We start from the raw sequence: 25953 nt of genomic DNA on the forward strand, positions 1-25953 counted from the left end.
TACTTGAAGAGTGTTTGCGGTAGTAATGACAAATTCTATATCAGATTGAATATATCAGCTGATTGAGTTAACTTCAAAATTACCATGCTTTTGAGTTGGAGCGGAATGGGTCTCTTAGGGCCTGTATGGAATCAAGGAAATGGGAGTACGGGTCAGCCTGGAATTTGTAGAATTTGGGAATCGACCTATACCAAGGTATTCCCCAACAGAAACAAGGTAGAGCAGCCAGCCACTGCCGTTACCTTTACAATATAGATTGTAATGGCCGTTACGGTCTCTTTTTTCTTTTCTCCTTTCTTTTTTTTTTTTTTAAATTGAAAAGAAACCCGAAAAACCTGTTTCAGCCCCCTAATGGACTCTTACAGGCAGTTACAGAGGGCATAACAGGATATAACAGCCATTACGGCCGTTGTGACCGTTACGACCCCTTAACATGCAACAGTTGCCACTGTTACCTTTACGCAACGGCCTTTATGGATCTGTAACAGCTGTTACAGCACACTGCCTATATAAATCCATGCATTTGAGAGGCATTGATTGCAGTTGCAGAGTTTTACTGCATCTGAGAGTACCTCATTTTGTGAACTTGGCAAATAACAACTGGTGAGGAAAAAATTTCGGGACATCCACGGATTTAGGGAGGAATTGCCAAATTCCTAAAGACTCTCAATCAACAGAATCCATGGGAGGAAACTCTTGATCCCAAACAGGCCCTTAGAAAATTTCCATTCTTCCACGACAACATAAAAATTCCATTCGTTCTGACTACTTTTAAAATGTACAAGATTTTAATCAGGCGGAAAACTTTCCGCCAGCCCCTAATTACTTCCAAGCATACCCAAAAGTATCTAATTGTGGAAATGTAGTTTGAAACTTGAGAACAATCACAAACTACCCAACAAACACGTAGGCTTTTCTATCTTCTTTCCCTTCTAACATCTTAAACAGATTCTGAAAACAATAATACAAGTTAAGAAACGGTATGGAAGTAAGCCAGCATACAAATTTCGTCGGGCAATAAATCTACTTGAATGGTAAATCAAAAAAATCTTTACCTTGTCTTGTTTCCTAATCTTCTTTTTTTTCTTTTCTTTTCTTTTTTTGTTCCCATTTCTCACTGGCATCCTCCTGTACACTCGACGTTTTCACACGTGAAATTCGAAATCAGTCCGTGTCAGCTTCCGATGCGACCTTTGGATTCTTTCCCCAAGAAGTTCCAGGCCAGCAACGCTGCTCCCACAGCAGGCTCCACCTTTGGATAAGAAAGCAAAGCACAAGAACATGGTAACTTGGGTCAGGCACTTCAGCGAAATTTATGAAAGAAAGGGCGACTGCGATACTTTTGGCTTTTATGCTTGGACCGTGTTTAGATGCCCAGAATTGAATTGTGGACTGTCAGTATAATCAGGAGGAAATGATAATAACCAGTGACCTTGAATCACAGTTGCAAGTTGGGTCTGGGTCTAGACCATTAATGCAAATGCTAAGGGCTCATTTGGATCCTCAGAAAATTCCTGAGAAACAGATTTCCATTTCTAGTTTATAAATCCTGGAAATGGATTTGCATTTATTGTGAGTTTTCGATGAAAATTTCTGCTTTGCATTTGGATGACACTTCTTGGACAACCTTTTACCTAAATGTGCATGCGCCAATATGGAACATGTGTGTGGAACTAGAATCATATCATGCGGGTTATAAAATATGAGCTGAGCTCTCTCAACCTTTCACCCAAGATCATGTATGGTATCTATGGGCCCTTTGATGATCCAGATCATTGATTGATTGCCCCATCATCGAAGGACCGTGCCCCAAAAAACTTCACAATGGATAATCATGACTCGTCGATCTGTGGCCTGTAATTAAATGGTTGAGAAAGAAATGTAGTTTGCAAAACTAAAAAAGAAGTATACTAACCTTGGGTCGAATCGGACAAGCACCGGGATAGTCCTTGGAAATGCAGTTTATAACTTCTGTCCCAATATCCCACTTCTTATTAGCTTCAAGAACACCACCTACCATGACAAGTGGGAAAGAATTCTTTCCATCTGCAATTAATAACTGAATTAGAAACTATGGAAATCCACAAGATAAAAAGATAAATGATCGGTGATTTTCAGAATTAGACTACTATGACATTTTCTGCCATTTCTAAAATGGCAGTTGCCCATCCACCATATATGTGGCATGCATGTACATCAATCCAGACCATCTCGACTGTGGGCCCTTGGTGAATGGATCGTATCCAATCACACTTTATTAGAGATGATGGCCATCCAATTAGGATTCAAATTCAATGACCGGTATCATATGGTTAGGATCATTCAATTGGTGCCATTCCAAAATATGGTTACATCCACAATGGGGACAATGATTTAGACAGTACGCAGCAGCATACATGCACACTGTATGAGGGCTCGCCTGCAGAAGTGGTTCTTGGGTTGCCCGTATCTTGTACAACTCTTGCAACTCGATTTTTTTTAGCCTTTGGCCACTTATTTCTTCTTTCTTTTTCTTACTGAATTTTGAATGTCATCCATTGAAAAAAAAAAAAGAAAGAAAAGGGAAAGAAAGAAAAATCACCAGCACTTAAAAAAGGGCTGCACTCCAGTGGTACCATTACCACCGTGACCTAATGGTGGAACCGGCCAGATGTGGGGCCCGGCAATGTGTTCTGGCATCCAAGCTGTCCATCAGATATTTCACCTCAAAGAAAGAAAAATAAAATAAAATCCCTAGCCCCTCAAAATCAGCCTGATCCAAAACCTAGGTGGCCCAGAGCACATGGAACATGTTGAGAGGGAACACCCACCATTGATTAGAGTGGGAGGCCTACTGTGTTATTTATATATCTGTCCAGACCCTTATCTAGGCGAAATGATGAGTCAGGCCAACGATCAGCCCGTTTTATGATTCAATTATGCCCCTGTTAAATTCAAGGGTGGGTGTTCCCTCCCAGCTTGTTTCCTTTGCTGAGGCCCACTTCAGTTTTGGATCAGGACAAGTATTAGGTCTGAGGTGTTCCGTGAGGCGATGCATCTGATGGATGGGTTGGATGGAGAGAATACATCACATGGGCCCCACATCTAGCAGGTACCACTGTAAGGCTATGGCGGTACTGGTCGCACTGGAGTATGCCCCTTTAAGAAATGGCGGAAATGAAATGATAGTCTAACCCGTATTTTTAGTATACCATCTATTTACATTTGCAAGGGCATGCATACAATGATACAATTAACAAGAATTTCAGAAGATTCATGAGGAAGCCACAGTTGATATAATAAGTGAATAAAGGTACATTCGGTTGCACCAAATATCATTTCATGATTAATTAGTGTAATTTGGTGCAAACTTTAATGATATTTCATGAAATTTGGTGCAACCAGACACACCCTAAACCATATATAATCGTGAGCATCTGAGGTTTAATGTTAGCGCACCTTCACCACACAAACCAAGTCTCCGAACAACAGCTTTCACACTCGCAGCTAGCTCTTCAACAGAATCCACTAAAATCTTATTTGCAACTTCATCGCCAGATTCAGCACAAGACACTACGACGGGAACAAGGGCTGCAATACGTGCCCACGATGGATCTGCGTAGGTCCACCTAAAATCCAATAAGAAAGGAAACCAGTTGAAAAACTCAAGATCCTATCTCAACGGCATCCATTTAATCAAGAAATCCTGCCCATGCAGCAACACTAGATAAACAAATAAAAATGGATACAAGGGATGTAAAGAAAGAGGAGAGTTTCTAACCTATTCTATGGGAATTTTGTATTTCTGAATGACCCTTTTATGAAATATTTTCATTGGTGTGTGCTCATCGCAGAGAGTAGAGGAGAGATGCTCACATCCACCTTCATCCAGCACAGTGGATGACTTTCAAGCTTCAACATGTCATGTGTGTGAGACATCCAACCCATCCAACAGGCTGGTTGAGCCCACCCTTAGGATCACGTTGTGCAAAAATCAACCCCATCCACTCATCAGTCGGATCACACTTGTATTTTGTTATTTATCAGTGGCTATACATTGCTTTCTATGCTGCTGGCCAACTGACGAGTGGATAGAACTGATTTTTTAACAAGGTGATCCTCATGGTGGCAACAACCGATTGGACAGGGTGGATGTCACATGCACATGATAGGTCGAAAGTTATATGCTGGGTGGATGGCAACTAATCATCCCACCAGTTGAATGTGAACACTTCTCCCATGCATGCATGCACGCACGAAACAAGATGATTAGGCCTTTGAGGTGAAACGGACTTTCCAAATCGAGGCAAGAGGTGAAAGGGTGACAAATTGGCAATTGGTGAACAAAGCCAACAAACAAGCACCTCGAATTATACATAAACAGACTAGCAGGCCCTTTCCTCTTTTTTGTTATTAGATTCTATTGAATTGATATAAGAAAGGGGATCTTCTAATTTAAAAAGAAAAAGAAGGTGAAGCTTTAAATTATACTGTTCAAATTGCCACAAATTTTGGCAAGGAAACGGGCAATTTGAACCACGCTGAATGTTCCTCAGAAAAGCGTTCAAGCAAAAAAAGGGATTTTAAGCTAATATTATCAAAGAAGATGAGCAAAAGAGCACTCACATGTACAGCGATATCATAGATGCATGCAAAAAATATGAACCCATTTTTACCTTTTCTTCCAGTAATCCCCATATGTAAGAATGAGTTGAGTATATATATTCTCTTGGTGATTTTCCCTGTCATATCTAGGGCTACCAATGGGCTGGCCTCAGGCCTGGCAAATTAAATTTTGAATAGGCCCAGCCCAAACAGTTCAAAATCCGGGCCAAAGCCAACCCCAGGCCCAGCCCATTGACAGCCCTAGCCATATCACCTGTTCTCTCTAATGAATTTATGTGTGTATGGCCTTTTCCACAATTGGACAATAGCCATAATTATAATAATAATAAATCATGAGATAATAATAATGATGACAATAATTGGGATTTTTACAACAAATTTCCTCAGGAGTTGTCATTTAGCCAAAGAATGACTCCACCGATGGAAATTACTGGGTGGTGATTTGAGGGAAGAAACTACCGAAATATCCTCAATTATTGTTTTCTATAAAAAAAAAAAAAATTTTAAAGAAAGAAAGAAAGAAAAAAAAAAAAAGAGGAGGTAAATTCAAGAATTGTGGGGCCCACATTGTATGTGCATGACATCCAAGCCATCCAACACATGCACCCCACCATGCTGATCATACGAAACAAAAATCTTTTCCAATCAAATCATCATATAAGACTTTTTTTTTAATCTCGTGACCCACCTCATGATTGGATTAGGGTTGCATTTGTTGGATGGATAGGATGTCATACATATACCATGTGGGCCCACAATTTGTGTATTTAACACTTTTTACAAAACAAAATAGAAAGGGCATTTTGGTCGCTACATCCCTCAGAAAGCACCTCCCTGGAAAATTGGTTAGTCATGGAATCATTTGGTACAATAAGAATTACCAAAGAATTTTGACGTAGAAGTCTCACTCTCATAAAAATAATAATGATGATGATTAGAAGTTTTCTAGCCCCACACTCATCACTAGACACAGACACATGCTAGGGCATGCGTAGGGCACCTGAGCCATTCATCATGTGGGAACAACTATCTAAGATCCATCAGCCAAAAGCAAAGGCTGATAAATTGTCAGATAGGCCCCGTAAATGTACAGATAAAATAGACAATCTAAAAAAACTCGCAAATCTTTCAGTTCATCATTGTTTCCATAAATGTGCTACTTACCGGATAGCTGAAAGGCCTCAATTCTTTGTCTAGATCATCTACAAGATCTGTTCCACCCGATGCGTGGTTCAGACATTCTATCGATGGGCCAGATTCGCATGTCGGGCCATGGGATGAATGTGGGTTTTAGTAAACCCCTAATAATTAATGTAGAAAGTAGGGCACCTGCTCTTCAATTGATCTTTATCTGACTAAAGTTTTAAGCCTGTTTGGATAGGGTGAAACCAGAATGTGGAAATGGAAAAACCCCATGAAAACCTCAAATCTGGGAAATGGCATCAAAAAGCTAGAAAAAGAACCCGATGCCCACTGTTTGTTCTGAGACGTGATTTCTGTACGAAAATTGATTTCTGTTTCCATTCTCATCGTTTGTATTGGAATTTCCCAATGGGTAGATCTAAAAAAGGTGTAGGTGGGAAATAATGCCGCATTCACGGTCACATAAATTCCCCACTAGAAGGCCTCCTACTAACATGCAAACAAAAGTGTCGGGATCTAATCATGCATCCATTTCATAAACTGGGTTATAGTATCAAAGGGAAGAAGTACCCGATAACTTCATCTGGTGAGGAAAGCTCAAGCTTGTGTAGAATACTAGATGTAAGCATTGTTTGTGGGCCACGACCATCATGAGCCCTCACTATGGCAGTCAACGCCTGTGCAGCAATTCCATAGCCACTGCATAACATACACATTCGATCACATTTCCAGTTTTTCGAAAAGTCATGTAAAAGCAAAAGATGAGGGAAACAAAACCAAGTTAGCACTTCAATAATGCATGAGTGAGAATTGTAAAGAATCCAAGAGTATCCCTAGGTAATTACATCTATAATCGTATAGGAATAGCTTTGTGCAATCATTTCAAACTTAAATAAAAATGAACCATGATAAATTATGATTTGCCAAAGAAGAAATGTACGGGCCACAACTGTTGGGCAAATCCCATTGGGGGAGTGATTACAAAATGAATTCCCTGATCGAAAGTGAATGACAAGAAATTATAACCATATGATTTTTTTTCTTCTTTTTGGGCAAAGGCATATGATCAAGTAAATTGAGATTCTTTGCATTATGTGATTGGAGAAGAGGGTGTGGAGTCATATAGAAAGACTGCATGTATGCATGTGTTACATTTGCCTATTATTTAGTTATTGTTAGTGGTACTCCAAAAGGATTCTTTCTGGGTATCAGGGGAATAAGTCAAGGCAGTCCTCTCCATGGTTTTAATACCCGTCCGAGTCAGTGCGACTCAGACTCAGTGGGACCTGATCTAGTTCAACACCATGAGTCACCCTCCGGAGTAACCCCTTACTCGGGCAAGCAGACCGGTTCAGCCCCAACTCAGGCAAGTCACAACTTGAGTCAGGGCTGAACAAATCGATCCATGTCTTTTAACCATGTTCCTCTCTCCACTTTTGTTCATGGTATGGCCAAAGTGCTTCGCAGATATCAGCAAAGCGACTACTGAAGATCTTCTTAGGGGTTTGCAGGTGGGCCATGACAATGTTAATGTAATTCATCTTCAACTCGCTGACCATACATTGTTATACTGTGAAGCGGAGAGTAATAGAATAACTTCGAGGTTGGCAGGTGGGCCATGATAATGTTAATGTAATTCATCTTCAACTCGCTGACCATACATTGTTATACTGTGAAGCGGAGTGTAATAGAATAACTTAGAGGTTTGCAGGTGGGCCATGACAATGTTAATGTAATTCATCTTCAACTCGCTGACCATACATTGCTATACTGTGAAGCGGAGTGTAATAGAATAACTTCGCTTCACAGAAGCGAAGATTAAATGTCCCTAATCTTGGAGAAATCAATTTTGGCAGGACTAATGCATAGGGGAATGCACACTTGCAACAACCAATAGGTGGCTTAGTGATGCAGGACAATTAACAACTTGCTCTAAAAGCTCGAATTGATAGAGCATGGCAAATTAATCCCCTTATCTCATAGCCTAGGCCCCACATCCATGGGTTAGAACCTCGGCCGAACCCTCCTCGTGGGCCCCAAATTCATGAGTTCTGCCCCCTCGTGGGCCTCAAATCACATGGGTTCCGCCTCACATGGGCCACCCACCCCGAGTGTGCCCCCGCATCCCACAGGCCACCCCACTCGAGCTTGGTGTGAAAATGCCCCTGCTTTTCCCTACCTGAGACCCAAACTCGGGTTGGGCCAATTAGGCTCGGGACAATCCGAACCCAGGTGCAGTCCTAGTGGAACAAGATGTGTAAAGTGTAAACGCTAGATGGTGGGTATTAATGATCTAAACTTTATGATATTAAATTTTTTTTAAAAATGAACTTTTTTTTTAAATATATGATTTTAGTTGATGAAAAAAACTCTAGAATTTGTATGATTTCTTTTCCTTGTCCATGGATGTTAAAATAGGCCCCTTAACACATTTTAGCTTCTGACACTCCCCAGACATGCATGACATAGATTTATAACCTTTTCTATAGCAAGCTTTTATATGAAAAATTATACTATAGAAACATAAAAAAGAAAAAAGAAAAGAAAAGAAACTTGTATAACGAATTGATCAAAATATACTATTGCATCATGACAAAAGTGACCTTCTGGGCATGAAACGTGACGTTCAATGGCCCTTGACATAAAATTATACTATACTTTAGAAAGATTAAAAAAAAGAAAAAAGAAAAGAAACTTGTATCACAAATTGATCAAAATATACTGTTATATCATGAAAAAGTGACCTTCTGGGCATGAAACGTGACGTTCAATGCCCCTTGACAGATTGCCACACTTACCCATGCAGCATATTTCCCAAGCATTTTATGCTGCAAGTATCTAATGCATTATGAGTAATAGCATGACTTAGTGACTACAGTTCCATGAATTCTGCTAAAGGTTATTGAATATTGCTCGGTTTTAATTTCTTCATGCAGATTCATTCCACTATTAGCTCTAGTGGACGATATTTAAAGTTTCAAACTTCACAGACTCCAGTTCCATGAGCGTTTATCCAGTAGAAGACAGATATGGCAGGACCCAAGCTCATAGCTAAGATGCATGTAATGAATCTTTTGCCAAGCTATGGTAAACGGTAGTCATCACATCCCTCCATCATCTAAAGAACTAAACAATAACTGATAAATACCACAATAAAAGAGTTACCTTCCCCAATCACCTAAGACGGGCCCTGCACCCGCAGCTCGAGCTTCCCTTCCATCTTCCGTGAACCCGTAAGAGATGCTCCCCGTACCTGCAATTAAAACGCAACCATGGAGCTTTCCCATCGTCCCACTCGCTAGAGCTGCCACGGCATCATTTTGAACGAATAACTTGACATGACTTGGGAAGATATCTCTGCAAAAATCAAGATGTATATATCTTTATATGAGGCAACACACACACACACACACACACACACACACACACACACACACACACACACAATATCTTATGTATTACGGAATCTTGGTGTATCATTATTCCTTCATCAACGAACAAAATGGCAGAAGCTGCCATGCATCCTATAGTTCTAAAAGGTATTGGGACAAAAAATATCATACAAGGAATTATTATTGATACTAGGGGGTTAAAGGGAGTGAAAAAAATGAGAGAGACACAAGACAAAGGGGTGTTGTGGCCTACTAAATTAGATTTGCCTCGTTGCAAACTAACATCCTAGTATGAGGTGGCACAATAGATTTACGAAGTGGATTGCATAGGGTCATCATGGTACATGTAACCAGTGTTCGAAATATCGATACTATCGGCCGATATATCGGCCGATATTATCGGTATAGGACCCTAGCGAGACGAAACTCCTCCGATAACCCCCGGAAGATACCGAAAATCCAAAACTTCAGATATCGGCCGATATTATCGTCGATATCGCACCTGGGACAGCGTCATTATCCGAAAAAAATGAAAAAAAAAAAGAAAAAAAAAAAGAAAAAACTTTCAACGGTAGATTTCGGTACCTGTAAAGAAGATGGCCCTGATCGGAAGTTGTGTTTGATGGGCCATTCGAATAGAAGGTTCTGATTTAGAGAGATTTGGGCGCAAAAGCCGTCGAAATCCCCGAAATCATCGGCCCTCGGGAGAGATTTTAGGGTTCCGGAACGCGCCGAAACCCTCTCTGCTTCCGGAACCCTCTCTGCTTCGAAAGAAACGGGCCCCGAGCCCTTATTCAATGGAGGCAGACAGACGGTGCCTCGCACGGCACCGATTGCGTTGACGTCATCAAGTTATGTGGGTCCCATCATGAGGTATATATTATATCCAAACCGTTCTTCCATTTGGCGAGCTCGTCGTAAGGCTTTACGAGAAAAATAAGACAGATCCAAGGATCTAGTGGACCACACTGGAAAAAAGCAGCTTGATATTGAACGTCCACCATTGAAACCCTTTTGGGGTTGCAAAAGTTTTGGATCATATGATATTTGTTTTTCCTATTCATCAAGGTCTTTGTGACCTCATGAACAGAGTGGATGGAAAGCTAACGTTGTGGTGGACTTACGAATGTTATAACGGTGAGAATCATTGTCCTCACTGCTATTTGTGGTGTGGTCCAATTAAGGTTTGGATGTCATTCATTTTTGGGTTCACGATCTAAAATGATCTCTCCAAATGGATGAACGGTGTGGATATGATAAATACATTATTGGTGGGGCCATGTAACTCTGATCTCCCTTCAACTATTTGTACGCCGTGGACGACGGAAGCGGATTGCGTACTGAGTAACTCAATACCCTTAGCGTACTGAGTAAACTTGTGGGGTCCATTGTTATTTTTTTATTTTATCCACTCCGCTAATCGATGTTAGAAGATAATTTTATGGCTTGATTCCAAAAATGAGGCAAATTAAAATCTCAACTGAACCACACCACAGGAAACATTTTGATTAAACCTCTACCATTGAAAATTTTTTGGAGGCCAAAGAAGTTTTGGATCAAGCTGATGTTTGTGGTTTCTCTTCATCCATGTCTTTGTGATCTTATGAACAGGTTGGATGACAAATAAAAATTACTTTGGACCTTAGGAAGGTTTCAACGGTGGAAATCATTATTCCACACTGTTTCCTGTGTAATGGTCCACTTGAACTTTGGATTTACTTCAATTTTGGTATAAACCCCTAAAATTAGCAGTAAAAATGGATGGGCGGTGTGGATAAACCACATACACTCCCAGTGGGTCCAACTGAGTTTACTCAGTACGATAAAAGTGCACTGAGTAACTCAGTACGCAATCCGATTTCATGGGACGCTCGTCCAGGCTTCGCATAAAGTTCATGCGCTGGAAACTTAGGTAGGGTCCACCGTGATGTTTGTGAGAAATCCACTCCATCCATCCATTTTTTGAACACATTTTAAGACATAGGGCCAAGAATGAGCCGGATCCAAGACTCAAGTAGGCCTAAAACGTGAGGATTGAAGGTCCACAGTTGAAATATTCGAGGAGCCACAGGTTTTAAATTAGTCTAATATTTGGGTTTTCAATTCATCCCAGTAGTGATGACGTAATGAACGGTATGGATGGAATGTAAACATCACTGTTGACCTAGGAAGGTTTCAACGGTAGGAATTTCCCTACCCACCTTTTTCTTTAGTGCGGCCCACTTGAGTCTTGGATCCTGCTCAATTTTTGACTCAAGTCTTAAAATAATCCCACAAAACTGATGGATGGAGTAGATTTCTCACAAACATCACGGTGTGCCCCACTCCTGCGAAAGGATTTAGTAGGAAATCTGCATCCCATCTTCGCACGACACATGCTCATACCTCGTGTGGTACACCAGCCAATCCACACCCTCCATCCATTTTCATAAGTAATTTTAAGGCATGAGGCCAAAAAGGAGACAAATGAAAGATCAAGTGTACCACACTACAAGAAATGTGGTGGCAATGATGTCCACCATTGAAGCTTTTTAGGGCCCACAGTGATGTTTATTTGCCATCCAATCTATCCATGAGGTTTGACAAACCTGGATGGGAAAACATAAATATTAGCTTTATCCAAAAAAATTATAGGCCCAAAATAGTTTAATGATGATTATTCAATGAACACTATTTTGTGTGGTGTGGTCCACCTCAGATTTGGATCTATCTTATTTTTCGGCCCATGCGCTAAAATGATATGTTAAAATGAAATCCAATTGATGTTTGGATGTTCATACATATCTTTATACATTTATAAATGGTATGCATCATATTTAAATATATTTACCTTAGTTTAATCAAATAACATGCATAACTTAGTACCTTATACAAAGGAAATTTATTATGAGCACTTCTTTTTTGATATTTTATGATTTAAAAGTGTGAATTAAGGTTTTTTTAAATAATCCTCAAAGTTTCATAAAAAAATTCAACCATTTTGCTAATGTTTCCCCATGTTTTCCAAAAAGTGCGATAAACTATGCGATACAAACGATATATCCCGTGCGATAACCGATACGTATCTGTATCCCAAGGGTGCGATACATTGTGCGATACCGATATTTCGAACACTGCATGTAACAAGGACTGATCTTTTCTATAAGCATTCGCTGCATGACACCCTAGCAGGATGAGGCGGGCATACATGTAAAGAGGAGGAGAGCAAACTACTTGAATTAAATGGGTGCTTATGTAGGTAAAATCTAAGCCATTGGAGGCTTCTTGGAGGTGAAATATGAACTATTTGACTGACAACAACCACATTTTTCGAGTTCCCAAAATGCCCCTACCTTTGCAAGGCAATTGGACGTGTTGTCGTGGAGAAAGGGAAACCATTTACAAAGACAGCCGCTTCCTGAGAGAGGCTTTGTGTCCATAATAGGTTTCCAAGTCCCCAAACCTTTGTATCCGGATGAGTAGGCAAATCCCAACTATCTTCTCAAAGACTATTTTATCACAATCACTTTCCTCTGTAAAGAATTTTCCTCTTTCCCAGAGAGCCATAACTACTTTCTAAGCAAAGCTTGATTCATGAGACTAAGTGAAAACATTATGGCTCCTTAATTAGTTTGCGGACTTCTTTCCATGCCATAAGATGATATTTCCACATATCTTCCGATCATTGCCAAAGAAATTCTCTTTCAATCTTTCTACTCTATATAGGACATTCTTGGTGCAATTACAGAGTGACATATAATATATCGCCATTTAAAGAGTGAAATACAACATATCAGCATGGTAAACAAGGCTACTTTTATGAGAGTGATTCGCCCAACCAAGGAGAGGTGCCTCATTTTTAACATTGACAATCGACACTGAACTTTTTGAACAATTGGCTCCAATGCACAATGGCATCCCAAGATACAGGGTTGGGAGAGTTCCAGCTTTCCAATCTAACATTGACCCAAGAATATCCAAATATGACAGTTCCATATTGACTCCCATTAGCTCAATTTAGAGAGAATAATTTTGAGCCCTAAAATTGCATCGAAGCATCTTATGATGCATTTCATATTCAATACCTATAGAGGATCTGCATCACATAGAATTGTAGTATTATTCACAAATTGCAAATAGATATTTCAAGGTCCAACCAGTTCCCCTTGAAACCCCCCAACCAAGCCTTCTGACCTAGCCTTTTCTAACATTATGCAAGCACCTCTGCAACCACACACACACAAACAAAAACAAAAAAAAAAGAAAAAAAAAAGTGAAAAGGTGACGAGGTCCTCCCTACCTCAAACCTTGGAACAATTAAAACAACCTTTTGGTGAAGCATTAAAAAGCACTAAGAATTTTACAGGTGATGTGCATACTTCCATCCAACCCCTCCACTTGATACTGAATCTCATCCTTCTAAGTATGTAATCTAGAAAATCCCAATACACATTATCATATGCTTTCTCAAGGTCACCAATGCAAAGGACCCCTGATCATTTGGATTTACAACTAAAATATAAACATTAATGGGCTACTAAGACGCCATCCAAAATCTAACATCCCTTCACAAAAGCCCATAGGGAGAAGGAGATATAGTGGACTCTAGAATGTCAACACTTCTTCTAGAATCTTATAACCAATTCCAGTTAAACCAATGGGCCTGAAGTCTTGAGGACAAGGCACACCTTCTTTCTTCAAAATTAGCCAATGAAGGACGCCTCCATGGCTTTCTAAATGCAACCCCTTTGATAGAACTCACCAATGAACCCATCAATCATCTTTGGCAACTTTTTGCAACATCTAGAAGGACGTGACAGGAGAACCATCTGGACACGAAGCCTTGTCATGACTCACAAGTTCCAGCCACATTAGTTCAAATTGGAAAGGGATTTGACCCCACTTATCCAATTTCGAAGAGAAATTTATCATTAATGATTGGAAACTAGCCGAGAACCCACCATTTCCAACTCTTCTAGATACAGCACGTCCCACTCCCCTAGGATAAGGAATTTGACAATTCTACACCACCAACTTTTCTTGATTATTACCGATCCAAAAAATCTTGATCATTGGACTACATGAATGCTACACTCTGAAAGGCAAATGGAATCCATTCAGAAAAAAATTATCATACTCCCCGTCATCCTATTGTCCCCAAGGTTTTCACAAGGAATGCTGGAGAAATTGATATTCACCTCCGCCAAAGCAACCCCTTTAGTAGAACTCACTAATGAACCCCATCAATCATCCTTAACAACTTCCCAGAATATCTAAAATAAAGTGATGGGAGAATAATATGGACCCCGGAGCCTTGTCATGACTAACGAGTTCCAAGCTTCCAACAACATTAGTTCAAACTGGAAAGGATTTGACCCCACTTATCCAATTTTGAAGGAAAATTATCGTCACTGATTGGAAAGTAGCCGAGAAGCAACTCTTCTAGATATAGCACTTCCCATTCCCCCAAGGCAATTCTACACCACCAAATTTTCTTGATCATTGTTGATCCCAAAAATCTTGATCATTGGACCACGTGAATGCTACACTCCGAAAGGCAAATAGAATCCATTCTGGAAATAAAAAATTAAAAAAATTATTTGTCATACTCACCGTCATCCTGTCAACCCCAATGTTTTCATGAGGAAAGCCGACAACATTAAAATCCACTGCTGCCAAAGCAATCCCTTTGGTAGAACTCACTAATGAACCCCATCAATAATCTTTAACTTCCCAGAATATTTTGAAGAAAGTGATGAGAGAACCATCTGGACCCGGAGCCTTGTCATGATTCATGAGTTCTAGCCACATTAGTCAAACTGGAAAGGGATTTTACCCCACTTATCTAGTTTCGATGACAAATTTATCATCAATGATCAAATGCCCCACATGGAAGTTCCATTTGGATGCAATCCCATCCATGGCTCTTCCGCAACATTCAGATCATTTGGGCCATGTATACTTGCATCATAACCCATTTTGGATTCTTCTCGACATTTCTTAAAACAGCCAAAACATGGTACTTTCCTTTCCAATCCTTCACTACAACTGGTATATCCCATGTTACCACGACAACCCCCAAGCACCTTGTGATTTCAAACATAGAAACGGTATTTTTGTCTTCCCACATAGATCGGATGACTGTTATTCCAGTTTTTTTTTTTAACCCAAAAGTTACTATTTGTGCCTTCGAATACAAGCCCCTTTAACTTCTGCTCACTTTTGAGGACACCCCAATCCCCTGACATTTCTAGGACATGATAATCATTAGGTAACTAAAATTTCCACATGGAAGTTCCCTTTGGATGCAATCCCATCCACGGCGCTTCCCGCAACATTCAAATCATTTGGGCCATGTATACTTGCGTCATAACCCATTACGGATTCTTCTCGACATTTCTAAAAACAACCAAAACATAATATTTTCATTTCCAATCCTTCACTACAGCTGATATATCCCGTGTTACCACAAGAACCCCCAAGCACCTTGTGATTTTAAATACAACAACAGCACCCAACTTTGGCAGGCCATAGCAAAGAGAGATGCAAATCAAGGGAGGAAATTGTTTTCTTTTGCCATGGCCCACCAAAGTTTTGGATCAGGGTAAAAGTCGGGCCCTAGGGGTTTCATGGGGTGTTGCATCACATGGACAATTCAGATTTTGTGATTATATCACAGGAGATGACTTCTGAAAAAGTTCTCACAAGTTCTCGTGAGAATTGGTGCGCAGGAGAGTATTCCTCTACATATATATACACACACGATTCATTCGGCCCCACCCAAATATCATAATACATGATATTTTTTTAGCCCTGTCATCATCTAAGCTAGATGTTCATAATAATGCATTGGTTGGCATGTACACAACACGGTTGGTCCTCTATGAGGATCCAGGGTGGGCATTCACCTTCAACTGCTCAGTGTTATAAATAGCGAATATCATGTAGCATAGCATTCACTCATCCGAAGCGTGAAGCATAAACTACATATGCTGCATGCTAATTCTAGATTTTTAATTAAGGTTGCACTTGGTCGCACCAATTTCATGATATTTCACACCGAATTAGACTGATTGATAATGTAATTTAACAAAATTTCATGATATTTGGTGCAACAAAACACAAATTAAAGTAATAGGAGAGGGTAATGATTAAGTATAAAGGTACAGGAAGAGCAACGAAACTGATTTATTACTGTTACTTATATTACTTTACTAAAAGCATTAAAAAGATTCACTAATTTTTATTGAAAATATAAAAATGTAACAGATCATTGAAAACTTTAATTAATTTTAATCTTGTAATGAAAAAATAAATTGTAATGTGAGCTACATAGCATGCTACATAGTCTATGTGGCGTGTAGCGTATGCAAATTATCATGTCACATAAGCTACACACGACTTAAGCCATTTTCATGAGCTACATAGAGTTAAGGCTAAGTACACTGCATAGCTAGCTATTTAAAACATTGCTGCTCCTGTTGGTGTGGCCGGCCTAAGTCACAGGTTAGCCTGATTTTTGGCACATGATCAAACAATGGACAGGGTGCATGATGGTTGGAGTTGATGTCATCAACACATCTTGGTAGGGCCCACAGCAAACCATTTACACCACATTGTGGTCAAAAAGTTTGCACTAGATAATGTGCGTGTGTTTGCATGAGAGAAAGTCCCAAGTTTAACCGGTGATCAGAACTGGGGTCCTAAGCCCTTCCGGTTCGATATCTCGTGGTTAAAGATTCAAGGCTTTCAGCAGAAGATTACTGATTGGTGGGCAGATTTTACTGTGGATGGGTATGCTGGTTTCAAATTGTGTAAGAAGTTGAAGCTCCTGAAATGTAAGATAAAGGCTTGGAGAAAGGAAGAGCTCCCAAAAGAGATTTTGAAACTGATGCGATTTTGGCTGAGCTGCAATTGATTGATCAATCAGGGGAACTGGGCCAACTCTCCTCTCAGTCTTTTCTTAACGGCCTGTTTGGCCGGACCGATCCCACGGTATTAGGTGGGATGGGATTCAAAAAACATCATTATTACCCATGGCAGTGACTGTTCCCTGATACCGTGGGATAAGCTTAATTCCCTTTTTAGTTTGTAACATGGTGGTAAATTGAAAGGATATACCCACCATCATTTGAAACTATTGACAATAACACACGTGTTATGTCTAAACCGTTCATTTGTTTTGTAACCTCATTTTATAGCATGGGCCTAAAAATGAGGTAGATCCAAAACTTATGTGGCCCTAAAAAAATTTTCAACGGTAAGTATTCAATCCCCATTGCTTTCTATGGTGGGATCCACTTGAGCTTTAGATCTACCTGGATTTTTGGCTCATGCCCTAAAATGATCTCAAAAAATGGGTGGACGGTGTGGATATAGGCCACACATCATGGTGGGACCTACACAACTTGCTAACATTGAGTGATATTAGCACGGGACCCGATACGATTCCATCCGGCCAACTTCCAAGCTTTTCCACTCTTTCCAAACATGGAGTGGAATTGGCACAGGACCGGATGCAATTCCATCCCACCTAAGACCATCTAATCCAGCCGGCCAAATAGGCCCTAAAAGAATTCAGCTAATTCAAGCTTTCTCGAATCGTCTAAAGGAAGATGAAATATCTTGGAGGCAGAAATCTAGATTCAAGTGGATCAAAGAAGGAGACAAAAACACTAAATTCTTTCATTGTATGGCTAGTATGCGCGCTAGAGTGAACAAGATCAGGAGCATAATAGTAGATGGGGTCCGCATTGAAGATAAGGAAGATATATCTGAGGAAGCCATTCGTTTTTTCAGCAATCTATTACGCGGAGAGGGCTGGAAAAGGCCGAAACTAGACCACCTCGCCTTCGATCGGATATCTGATGAGGAGGCCAGTGCGTTAGAATCCCCTTTCTCGATCCTTGAAGTGAAGACTGCAATCGACAGCTTAGGTGGGGACAAGGCCCCTGGCCCGGATGGCTTTCCGATCGCTTTCTTCCAATGCTTTTGGGAAATGCTAAAAGGCGACGTGATGGATTTTATGTCCGAATTTCATGAGAGAGGTAGGCTGTCCAAAGATATCAGTGCCACGTTTATTGCTCTAATCCCCAAAAAAGAGGGAGCTGAGTCCTTCAATGATTTCAGACCGATCAGCCTCCTTGGAGGGCAGTACAAGATTTTGGCAAAGGTCATGGCTTCTCGATTAGTAGGGGTGTTAGGCCCAATCATCTACCTCAATCAAAGTGCTTTCATTCCAGGCCGTCAGATTGTGGACACTGCTCTTATTGCCCTTGAATGTCTAAACTCGCAATATAAGTCCAAATCTAAGGGCCTTCTATGTAAGTTGGATCTTCAGAAGGCGTATGATCATGTAGAGTAGGACTTTCTGCAATATATGCTTTATCGGATGGGTTTTGGAGAAAAGTGGAGGAGATGGATACAGGAATGCGTGGGTTCGACGTTCATCTCAATCTTAATCAATGGCTCTCCTGAGGGCTTCTTCCACTCCTCCAGGGGCTTGTGCCAAGGGGACCCCCTGTCCCCTTTCCTATTCCTTATAGTGGAGGAGGCCCTGTCTAGGATGCTTTCAAAAGGCCAGTCTGAAGGTATCATTAACAGATTCATGGTAAAAGGTCTCTCCACTCCGATCTCTCACACCCAGTTTGCGGCCAACACCCTCTTATTCAGTGAAGTTGATCGAGTTAAAATCAGTAACTTGCCCACCATTATAAGGTGCTTTGAGGCGGTTTCGGGTCTTCGAGTGAATATGGAAAAGTCCAAATTGTTCGGGGTTAACATAAATGATGACGAGCTCAAATCCCATGCCAACTTTTTTTGTTGCTCAGTGGACCGATTCCCCTCCACCTTCATGGGCCTTCCGTTGTGTATTGGCAATCCTCCTAAATCCCCCTAGGACAAGGTAATCGACAGATTTGGCTCGTACCTTGCTAGATGGAAAAGCAGGTATCTCTCATTGGGCAGCCACCTTACTCTCATCAAGGCAGCTTTGTCCAATCTCTCTCTCTACTTCATGTCTCTATTCATATGTCCAGCCTTGATCTTGAAGAGGTTGGAAAATCTTAGACGAGATTTCTTATGGCAGGGTACGGAAGATAAAAGACACAAATTTCATCTGGTTAATTGGAAGGTCATCTGCAAGACCACCCAAGGAGGAGCAGGCGTTAAAGACCTGAAGCAAATGAATCGTGCTCTCCTAGGCAAATGGATTTGGAGACTCGGGACTGAGGACGGGACCCTTTGGAATGACTTAATTAAAAGTAAATATGGTCGTTCAGCTGGGGGTTGGTGGACAAAGGCCTCTTCAAACTATAAAGCATCCTTTCTTTGGAAAGGAATTCTCTCCACCAATGTAGAGGTGTTCAAATGCATCAGACTAGTCATCAGTAAGGGCAACCGCACTCAGTTTTGGACTGACATTTGGAATGGGGAGGAAGCCCTGCGCGCTGCTTATCCTCACATCTTCCATATTGTGAAGAATCAGAATATATTGGTGGAAGATTCTTGCTCGATGGTTGGAGGTGCCGTAGTGTGGAACATTGAGTGTAGAAGAGCTCTCAGAGATAGGGAAATTGAAGAATATGCGGCCCTTCTCAGCCAGATTTATAGCGTCAGCCCAGACCAGCAGCTGCCAGACAGGTTAGAGTGGTGTTTGGACAAAAAGGGTATTTTTTCGGTAAAATCCCTTTACAGATTTCTTGTGAGATCTTCTTCCTCTAAGGTCTACCTTTTCCATGGCTGGAAGTATCAGGTACCCCCTAAATTTGTTGTTTTGGTTGGTTGGTTGGTATGGGTAGGGTGCTCACAGTTGACAATTTGAGAAAGAGGGGAATGATCATCACTAATATTTGCCTATGTTGCATGGCGCAAGAAGAATCGGTGGACCACCTCTTCATTCACTGTCGCTTCATGTATCAGATTTGGTCAGCCCTTCTCGCTCGTTTCAAGATCCAGTGGACCTTCCTGAAGTCTGTATACGACCTCCTCCAAGCCTGGCATGGAGTTTCTTGTGGGAAACAAATTTCTAAGCTTTGGAGAATGTCTATCATAGCAGTTTGGTGGGCGGTGTGGGAAGAAAGAAACAACAGATGCTTTAATGATTCCTCCAAATCAGCTGGGGCTACTTTCCTTAGGGCGACTTATCTCTTAATCGAATGGACTTCTTCGCTAGATTCAATGCAGGATTGTAATTTTCTCTTTTTAGAAGCTTAACTGGCTGGCCATCTCAGCCGCCCAGTTTCCTCCCTTTTGTTCTCTCTTTTTTCCTTTAATTCAATCCAGTCATCTTTCCAAAAAAAAAGTTTAATCGGTGATCACAAGTTATGGTCCACCCAGAGGATGATTTTGTGTGCATTCAGTCACCGACATATCATACACATGACCCAGATAAAACAAAACCCATCTTACTCAGCCCTTACCATTGCCGAATCTCCAAACTTGGGTCATAGGTTGTTATTCTAGCATGGTACCATAGCTTGTATTGTAGAATATTATGTAGCACCTCTTTTTCCTTTTTATAAAAAGACTTTTAGCTATAGCCAGAATATAGTTACATTAATGCAGAGGGACAACAGATTCGGTTGCAAGAGTGGGAAAGCAAAGAGAATAAGTTACTGAATAAACCTTAGCCAACTGAGTATCCGCTGCTGATCTGTAGGATGATTGACACCGGACACTGCTAAACAGACGGCTCGAACAGCAGAGCGATTAGAACCAGATTTCAGAAGGGCTTCTGCCATGACCTGCTCTAGCGTCTCTCTTGCTGCAGTTTCTGCAGAATCAACACACCGAAAACCACAGAATGATAAGAGAAATATGATTTAATTAATGCAACAAAGACGACTTTTTTTAATAAAGAATTCAAAGGCACGAGACCATAAATAATTCCACCCATGGCTTTAAATAATCCATTTCGGAGTGCAGCTGGTTCCAACTCGGTCGGAATGAACACATGTTCCAGAGAAGGGCGACTTGTGTCATTCTCCACCGACGCTGTGTTGACTTAGTATTTAGAAAAACTAAAAATATTTTTTGATCGATCCCATCTACGAATCCTGACAGAAACAATGAAAAAGGTGTTGCAAATCAAAAACCCCTTCAGCTCCTAATGCTGAAAGTAGTATGCAAGTATCCGAATATGCAGTGCACACTGCATATAACTTTTATTTAGTAATCTCATGGTCCACATGGAAAGCATAGTGAAAAGACCTTCCAATCTGATGGGTCCATCAACAATGAATGGTTGAAACTCACAACAACTGAATCATTATACTAATCCAACCACTGCGACTTTTGGCACTTAGCTCATCCACAGTGGCCCACCAAATCAACATTCCCAATCACCATATGTTTGCCGCATGCACCTTGAGCAGGGAGCAACATTTTTCAGGTGGGCCACGGTTAGCAAAACAAATGTATGGCTCTTCAAAGCTTGGCCAAAGTTTTCTAACCCATACACAGTGGATGGATTGATTTTCAGGAAAAAAGATGTACAAGGTCGGAGCAGCCTGATGGATGGATTGGATCTTGCACATATGTGGCAAACTAGCACATGTGTGGCACGTACATGAGCTTTATTGCTTGCGTATGTGAGCCTAGGAAAGCCCAGAATCCTTATTGAGGAAAGAACCTTAAAAATCAAGGAACCCACACAAAAAACAGATTGATACGCTAAAAACAGATTGATACGCTAAAACCGATCAGACAGGCCAGATGTTAAAAAAAGGAAAAAGGAAAACCAATAACCTGAACAAAGAGATAACCCAAACCTCCAACAACCACAAAATCAAATCTAACAAAAACACTCAAAATTCAAAAATAAATAAATAAAAAGAGAGAGAAGAAGAAGATGAAAATCAATCAGCCCATTTGAAGAAGAGCCAATCTCTCCCTACATAAATAACAGATTCAAAACAATAGTTGTATGATGTGTTTCACTGGTCAGTCCAATCAGGCAGGCCCCTGCCCCAGAACGTCGAATGAAATAGGTGGCCATAGGAGTCGGGAAGTGTCAATTTCAAAATGTTAACAAGTAAAACAAGTAGGAAGCAAGAATGCGAATTCGAAGCGTGCTCTGAAGCGGGAGCAGCAGCCAGGTAGATGGTTCATGCAACTAAGTTCAAATTTCAAAACAAAGACCATGGTAAAATTCAAATACCAAGGAAAAGAGAATATCCTTCCCGCCGCGACCAACACAATCAAAGCTACAAAAACATTCAGAAAACAAAACCACTAAGATCAAAGAAACTAAAACAACCAAACAATTCATATGATGAAGCAATCAATCATGAGTAAAAGCATATCGAACAAATAATCAAACAAGTTGAGAAATGTCCCAGCAATCTGGAACACTCGTCAGGCGGGCCCCACCAAAGATGGCCCGCCATCCAGAAATCTTAAAAATCTGGCAATGCTGGACATGAGTCTATGTTTTCCCATTGAATGGGAACCTTTGCAGATATTCTTTTCAACCATCCATTTGTAGGCCAATGATCAAACGGATAATATCATTCTTAGTGGAACATCCACAGTGGGGCCCACCAAACAAATGGGCAATGCACAGGTTAGATTACCCCCCAAAATCAAACACTCAGGTTGAAAAGCAGGCAATTTAATCCACCACTCACAGGATTAAAAGCTATGAGTTCCATTATAAAATTCAACATTCAAAAACAAACAGATAGAAAATCTGACAGCCCAGATGAAGAGGAGAAATGTATTCTACATCCAGTCTTCTGCTCAGGCAGTAACCATACAGTGTGGCCCACCTTCCATGATCACAACCGTTCATCTAGCCGCCCAGCACTAGCTGGCCCGCCATAAGAAAATATTCACCGCATAACGGTTCAACCACTTCACATCGAACAAAGACCGCTGACCACACCAGAAACCACAGATCGAACGGCTGATATCCTCTGCTAAGCGCATTTTCACGCCTATCCTGTCTGATGAACGGACTGGATCACCAAAACATGGTCCCAGACACATACACTTGCCAGACCGTGGATTAAACCACCAACTTGCAAGAAGTCGACGAAACCATTGCCTTATGAGCAATGCACCCATCGGATGAACGGTCTGGATTCACCAAAACAGGGCCCCACCCGCATCGATTCGCTGGGCCGAACGAAAACGTAAAACCCTACTCCTTTTTGTTCGGCCCGAGGATAGCACTCGCGGAAAATAACAATAGCTGAAAAAACAGAAGAAGAAGAAGACGAGCGAGAGAGATGAAGGCGACGGACCGAATTTTACCTCCGACGCTGTTGTGGTTGGAGCATCCCGCGACGGACCGTGAGAGGATGGGGGGATGGTCCGGGAGACTGTCCGTCGCGGGCGGTACCGACATGCATATACAGACCGTCGAGGTCGTACCTCCGTCGAGGCCGAGGATGACCTCAGACGGAGCGCCAGCTGTCATCGGCATCTCGAGCTCGAACTCCCAGATCTCCCCATTCCTCTGGCGCTTCATCATCGCGCTCTCCGGGAGGAGGAATCAAGGGATGAGATTTTATAGGGGAGATCGGACGGCTGTAGACCAAGGAGAGAAGTCATATATATAGAGACAGGATCGGAATCGTCGACGGCGGATGTACCAAAAGACCTGTCCATGAATATTGGCACGAGGGACGAAGTGTGCAGGAGAAAAGACTTTGGTACTCCGGCCGCGTGTGATGGATGGTACACAGGCGCTAGAAAATTACGGTAAAAATTGCTTACGTGGCGTAGAAATGATTTAAATTAAACTGTCCAAATTAGGACCTCAGTTTAGATGTTTCATAAATAAAAAATTTATGCTCATTTGGTTATCACGTTATCGGATTGGTGGACATTAATTGGACGGTTAGGAATTAAAAGATATCAAAATGTCCACCAATCAATGGTTAGGATTGTTCAACCAAACTGATTTTGGGACTGTGAACAAAGGGAGTGTGGATTCTATAATTGAGTCGGTTTAATTTGAGTTAATGAGTGCCACGTGTACAAGCTCGGAGTGCATGTGTATCAGGCGCTGGTTGATGTTACCCGGGTAACACATGAGTGGGTGTTTCCCTGCGGTGGGCCCACCTTGATTCATATTTTGTATATCCACGCCGTCCATCAGATTTTTCAGATCATTTTAGATCATGGTACTAAAAACGAAGTATATACAAATCCCAATTGGACCACACCACAGGAAACCGTTGTCATTAAACACCCACCGTTAAAAACTTCCCGTTGATAACGTCAGACGGACCTGGATAGAGGTAAAACATAAAATATCAGTTTATCCAGAACTTCTGTGGGCCCTCCAAAAAGTTTTTAACGGTGGGCATTCATCGCTACTGTGTGGTCGACTGCAGATTTGGATCTACTATCCTAGAATGAGCTGGAAAACTGATGGACGGCGTGGATATACAACACAGACATCAATGTGGGCCCCGCTGTCGAGCAACACTCGCTATAGTGTTAGCCGGGTAATGGGCTTCTAGTGATTTTGCAGGGTCCGTGTTTTAGAAATCCAGACCGTTGATCTGAAAAAGGGCCATATGGATGAACGGATCATGTTTGAAAAATGTCCTGGATTGGAATCTATGAGTTTGGATTAGTAGCCTGGTGAACAGTTTGTGAGAAAACATTTGAACCATCCGATATAACAGAGGCACATAGGATCGATGGAATCATACGGACTGGAAATTTTGTAGGCATCATCCATCCGTAGTATCCCTCATATTATCTACGGTTTGGATCACCGTAATGTGGGTCCCAGTTATAGAAAATAGATGCATCGGTAAAGGAAACGGATTGGCTACTCCCCGGGCTGGTGGTCGGTGCTCTGTGGGCCCACCAATGATGTATGTACTTCATCCATTCCGTTCATCTATTTTTACAGATCATTTTATGGGTTGATCCCAAAAATTATAGGGATTTAAATCTCAGGTGGACCACACCACAGGAAAACAATAGTGATTGGATATATACCATTAAAATCCTCCTAAGCCCACTGTACTGTTTATTTGACATCCAATCTGTTGATTAGGTCATACAGACCTAGATGAAGGGAAAAGACAAAGATCATCTTGATCTAAAATTTTTATGCCCCCAAAAAGTTTTTAATGGTTAGCGCTAATTCAACATCGTTTCCTGTAATGTGGTCCATTTGAGATTGGGATATATCTCATTTTTGGCTTGATAGCTAAAATTTTCTATAAAAACAGATGGACGGCATGGATGAAACACATACATCATGTTAGGGCCCACATAGCACCGACCGGGGGGAGTAGCCAATCCGTTTCCATCGGTAAACAGCTTCCGTTATCCATTACCCTGAATTTGCGGATTCTGTTTTATTGGGCTTTTTTACTTTGGGGATTTTAATTCGATAGATGTGGGGCCTCCGTGATGTATATGTTTTATCCACTCCGTTCATCCATGGTTTTAGATCATTTTAGCACATGTGATAAAAAATGAGGCAGATCCAATGCTCAGGTGATCCACACCATAGGAAACAGTGGGGGATAACGACACCCACCGTTGAAACCATCCTAAGTTCCACCGTGGGTGTCATTATCCCCACTGTTTCCTGTTGTGTGGCCCACTTAGAGCTTTGGATCTGCCTCAATTTTTGATCTCATGCCCAGAATGATCTGACGTAACGGATGGCTAGTGAACACACATACATCAGGGTGGGCCCACAGTTGTAAGAGCATTTATTTTCTAGGGGATTTTTATCACGGTATCTTTAAAAAAATTTAAAATAAAATATTTATAATAGTAATAATAATTTTTTAAAAAAAAAAACAGAATTTATAAGGAAGGCCTCAAGCATCTTGATTTTTTCAAAGAATCACAT

General features: G+C 41.1%; 1 protein-coding gene across 1 annotated transcript; it reads right to left on the reverse strand.

Moving 5' to 3' along the window:
- Positions 1-866: 866 nt before the first annotated feature.
- LOC131220783 (uncharacterized) lies at positions 867-23715 on the reverse strand. The gene is made up of 7 exons (XM_058215625.1): positions 23376-23715; positions 20745-20892; positions 8914-9105; positions 6319-6447; positions 3439-3608; positions 1916-2046; positions 867-1252 (listed from the first exon to the last, which is right to left on the reverse strand). The coding sequence occupies exons 1-7, from the start codon at positions 23593-23595 to the stop codon at positions 1175-1177; spliced, it is 1068 nt and encodes a 355-aa protein (XP_058071608.1). The 5' UTR covers positions 23596-23715; the 3' UTR covers positions 867-1174.
- Between the last annotated feature and the right edge of the window lie 2238 nt (positions 23716-25953).

Source organism: Magnolia sinica, chromosome 12, assembly GCF_029962835.1.
Source record: "Magnolia sinica isolate HGM2019 chromosome 12, MsV1, whole genome shotgun sequence".
In the NCBI taxonomy this organism is placed as follows: domain Eukaryota; kingdom Viridiplantae; phylum Streptophyta; class Magnoliopsida; order Magnoliales; family Magnoliaceae; genus Magnolia; species Magnolia sinica.

What these genes read in the sequence shown, in the direction of transcription:
- LOC131220783 (XM_058215625.1), bottom strand. Translation starts at nt 23,595, where the DNA reads ATGATGAAGCGCCAGAGGAATGGGGAGATCTGGGAGTTCGAGCTCGAG. An exon ending in CAACCACAACAGCGTCGGAG is followed by an intron (nt 20,893 to 23,375) that starts GTAAAATTCGGT and finishes TTGATTCTGCAG; the next exon opens with AAACTGCAGCAAGAGAGACG. An exon ending in CTTGTCCGATTCGACCCAAG is followed by an intron (nt 1,253 to 1,915) that starts GTTAGTATACTT and finishes TCTTATCCAAAG; the next exon opens with GTGGAGCCTGCTGTGGGAGC.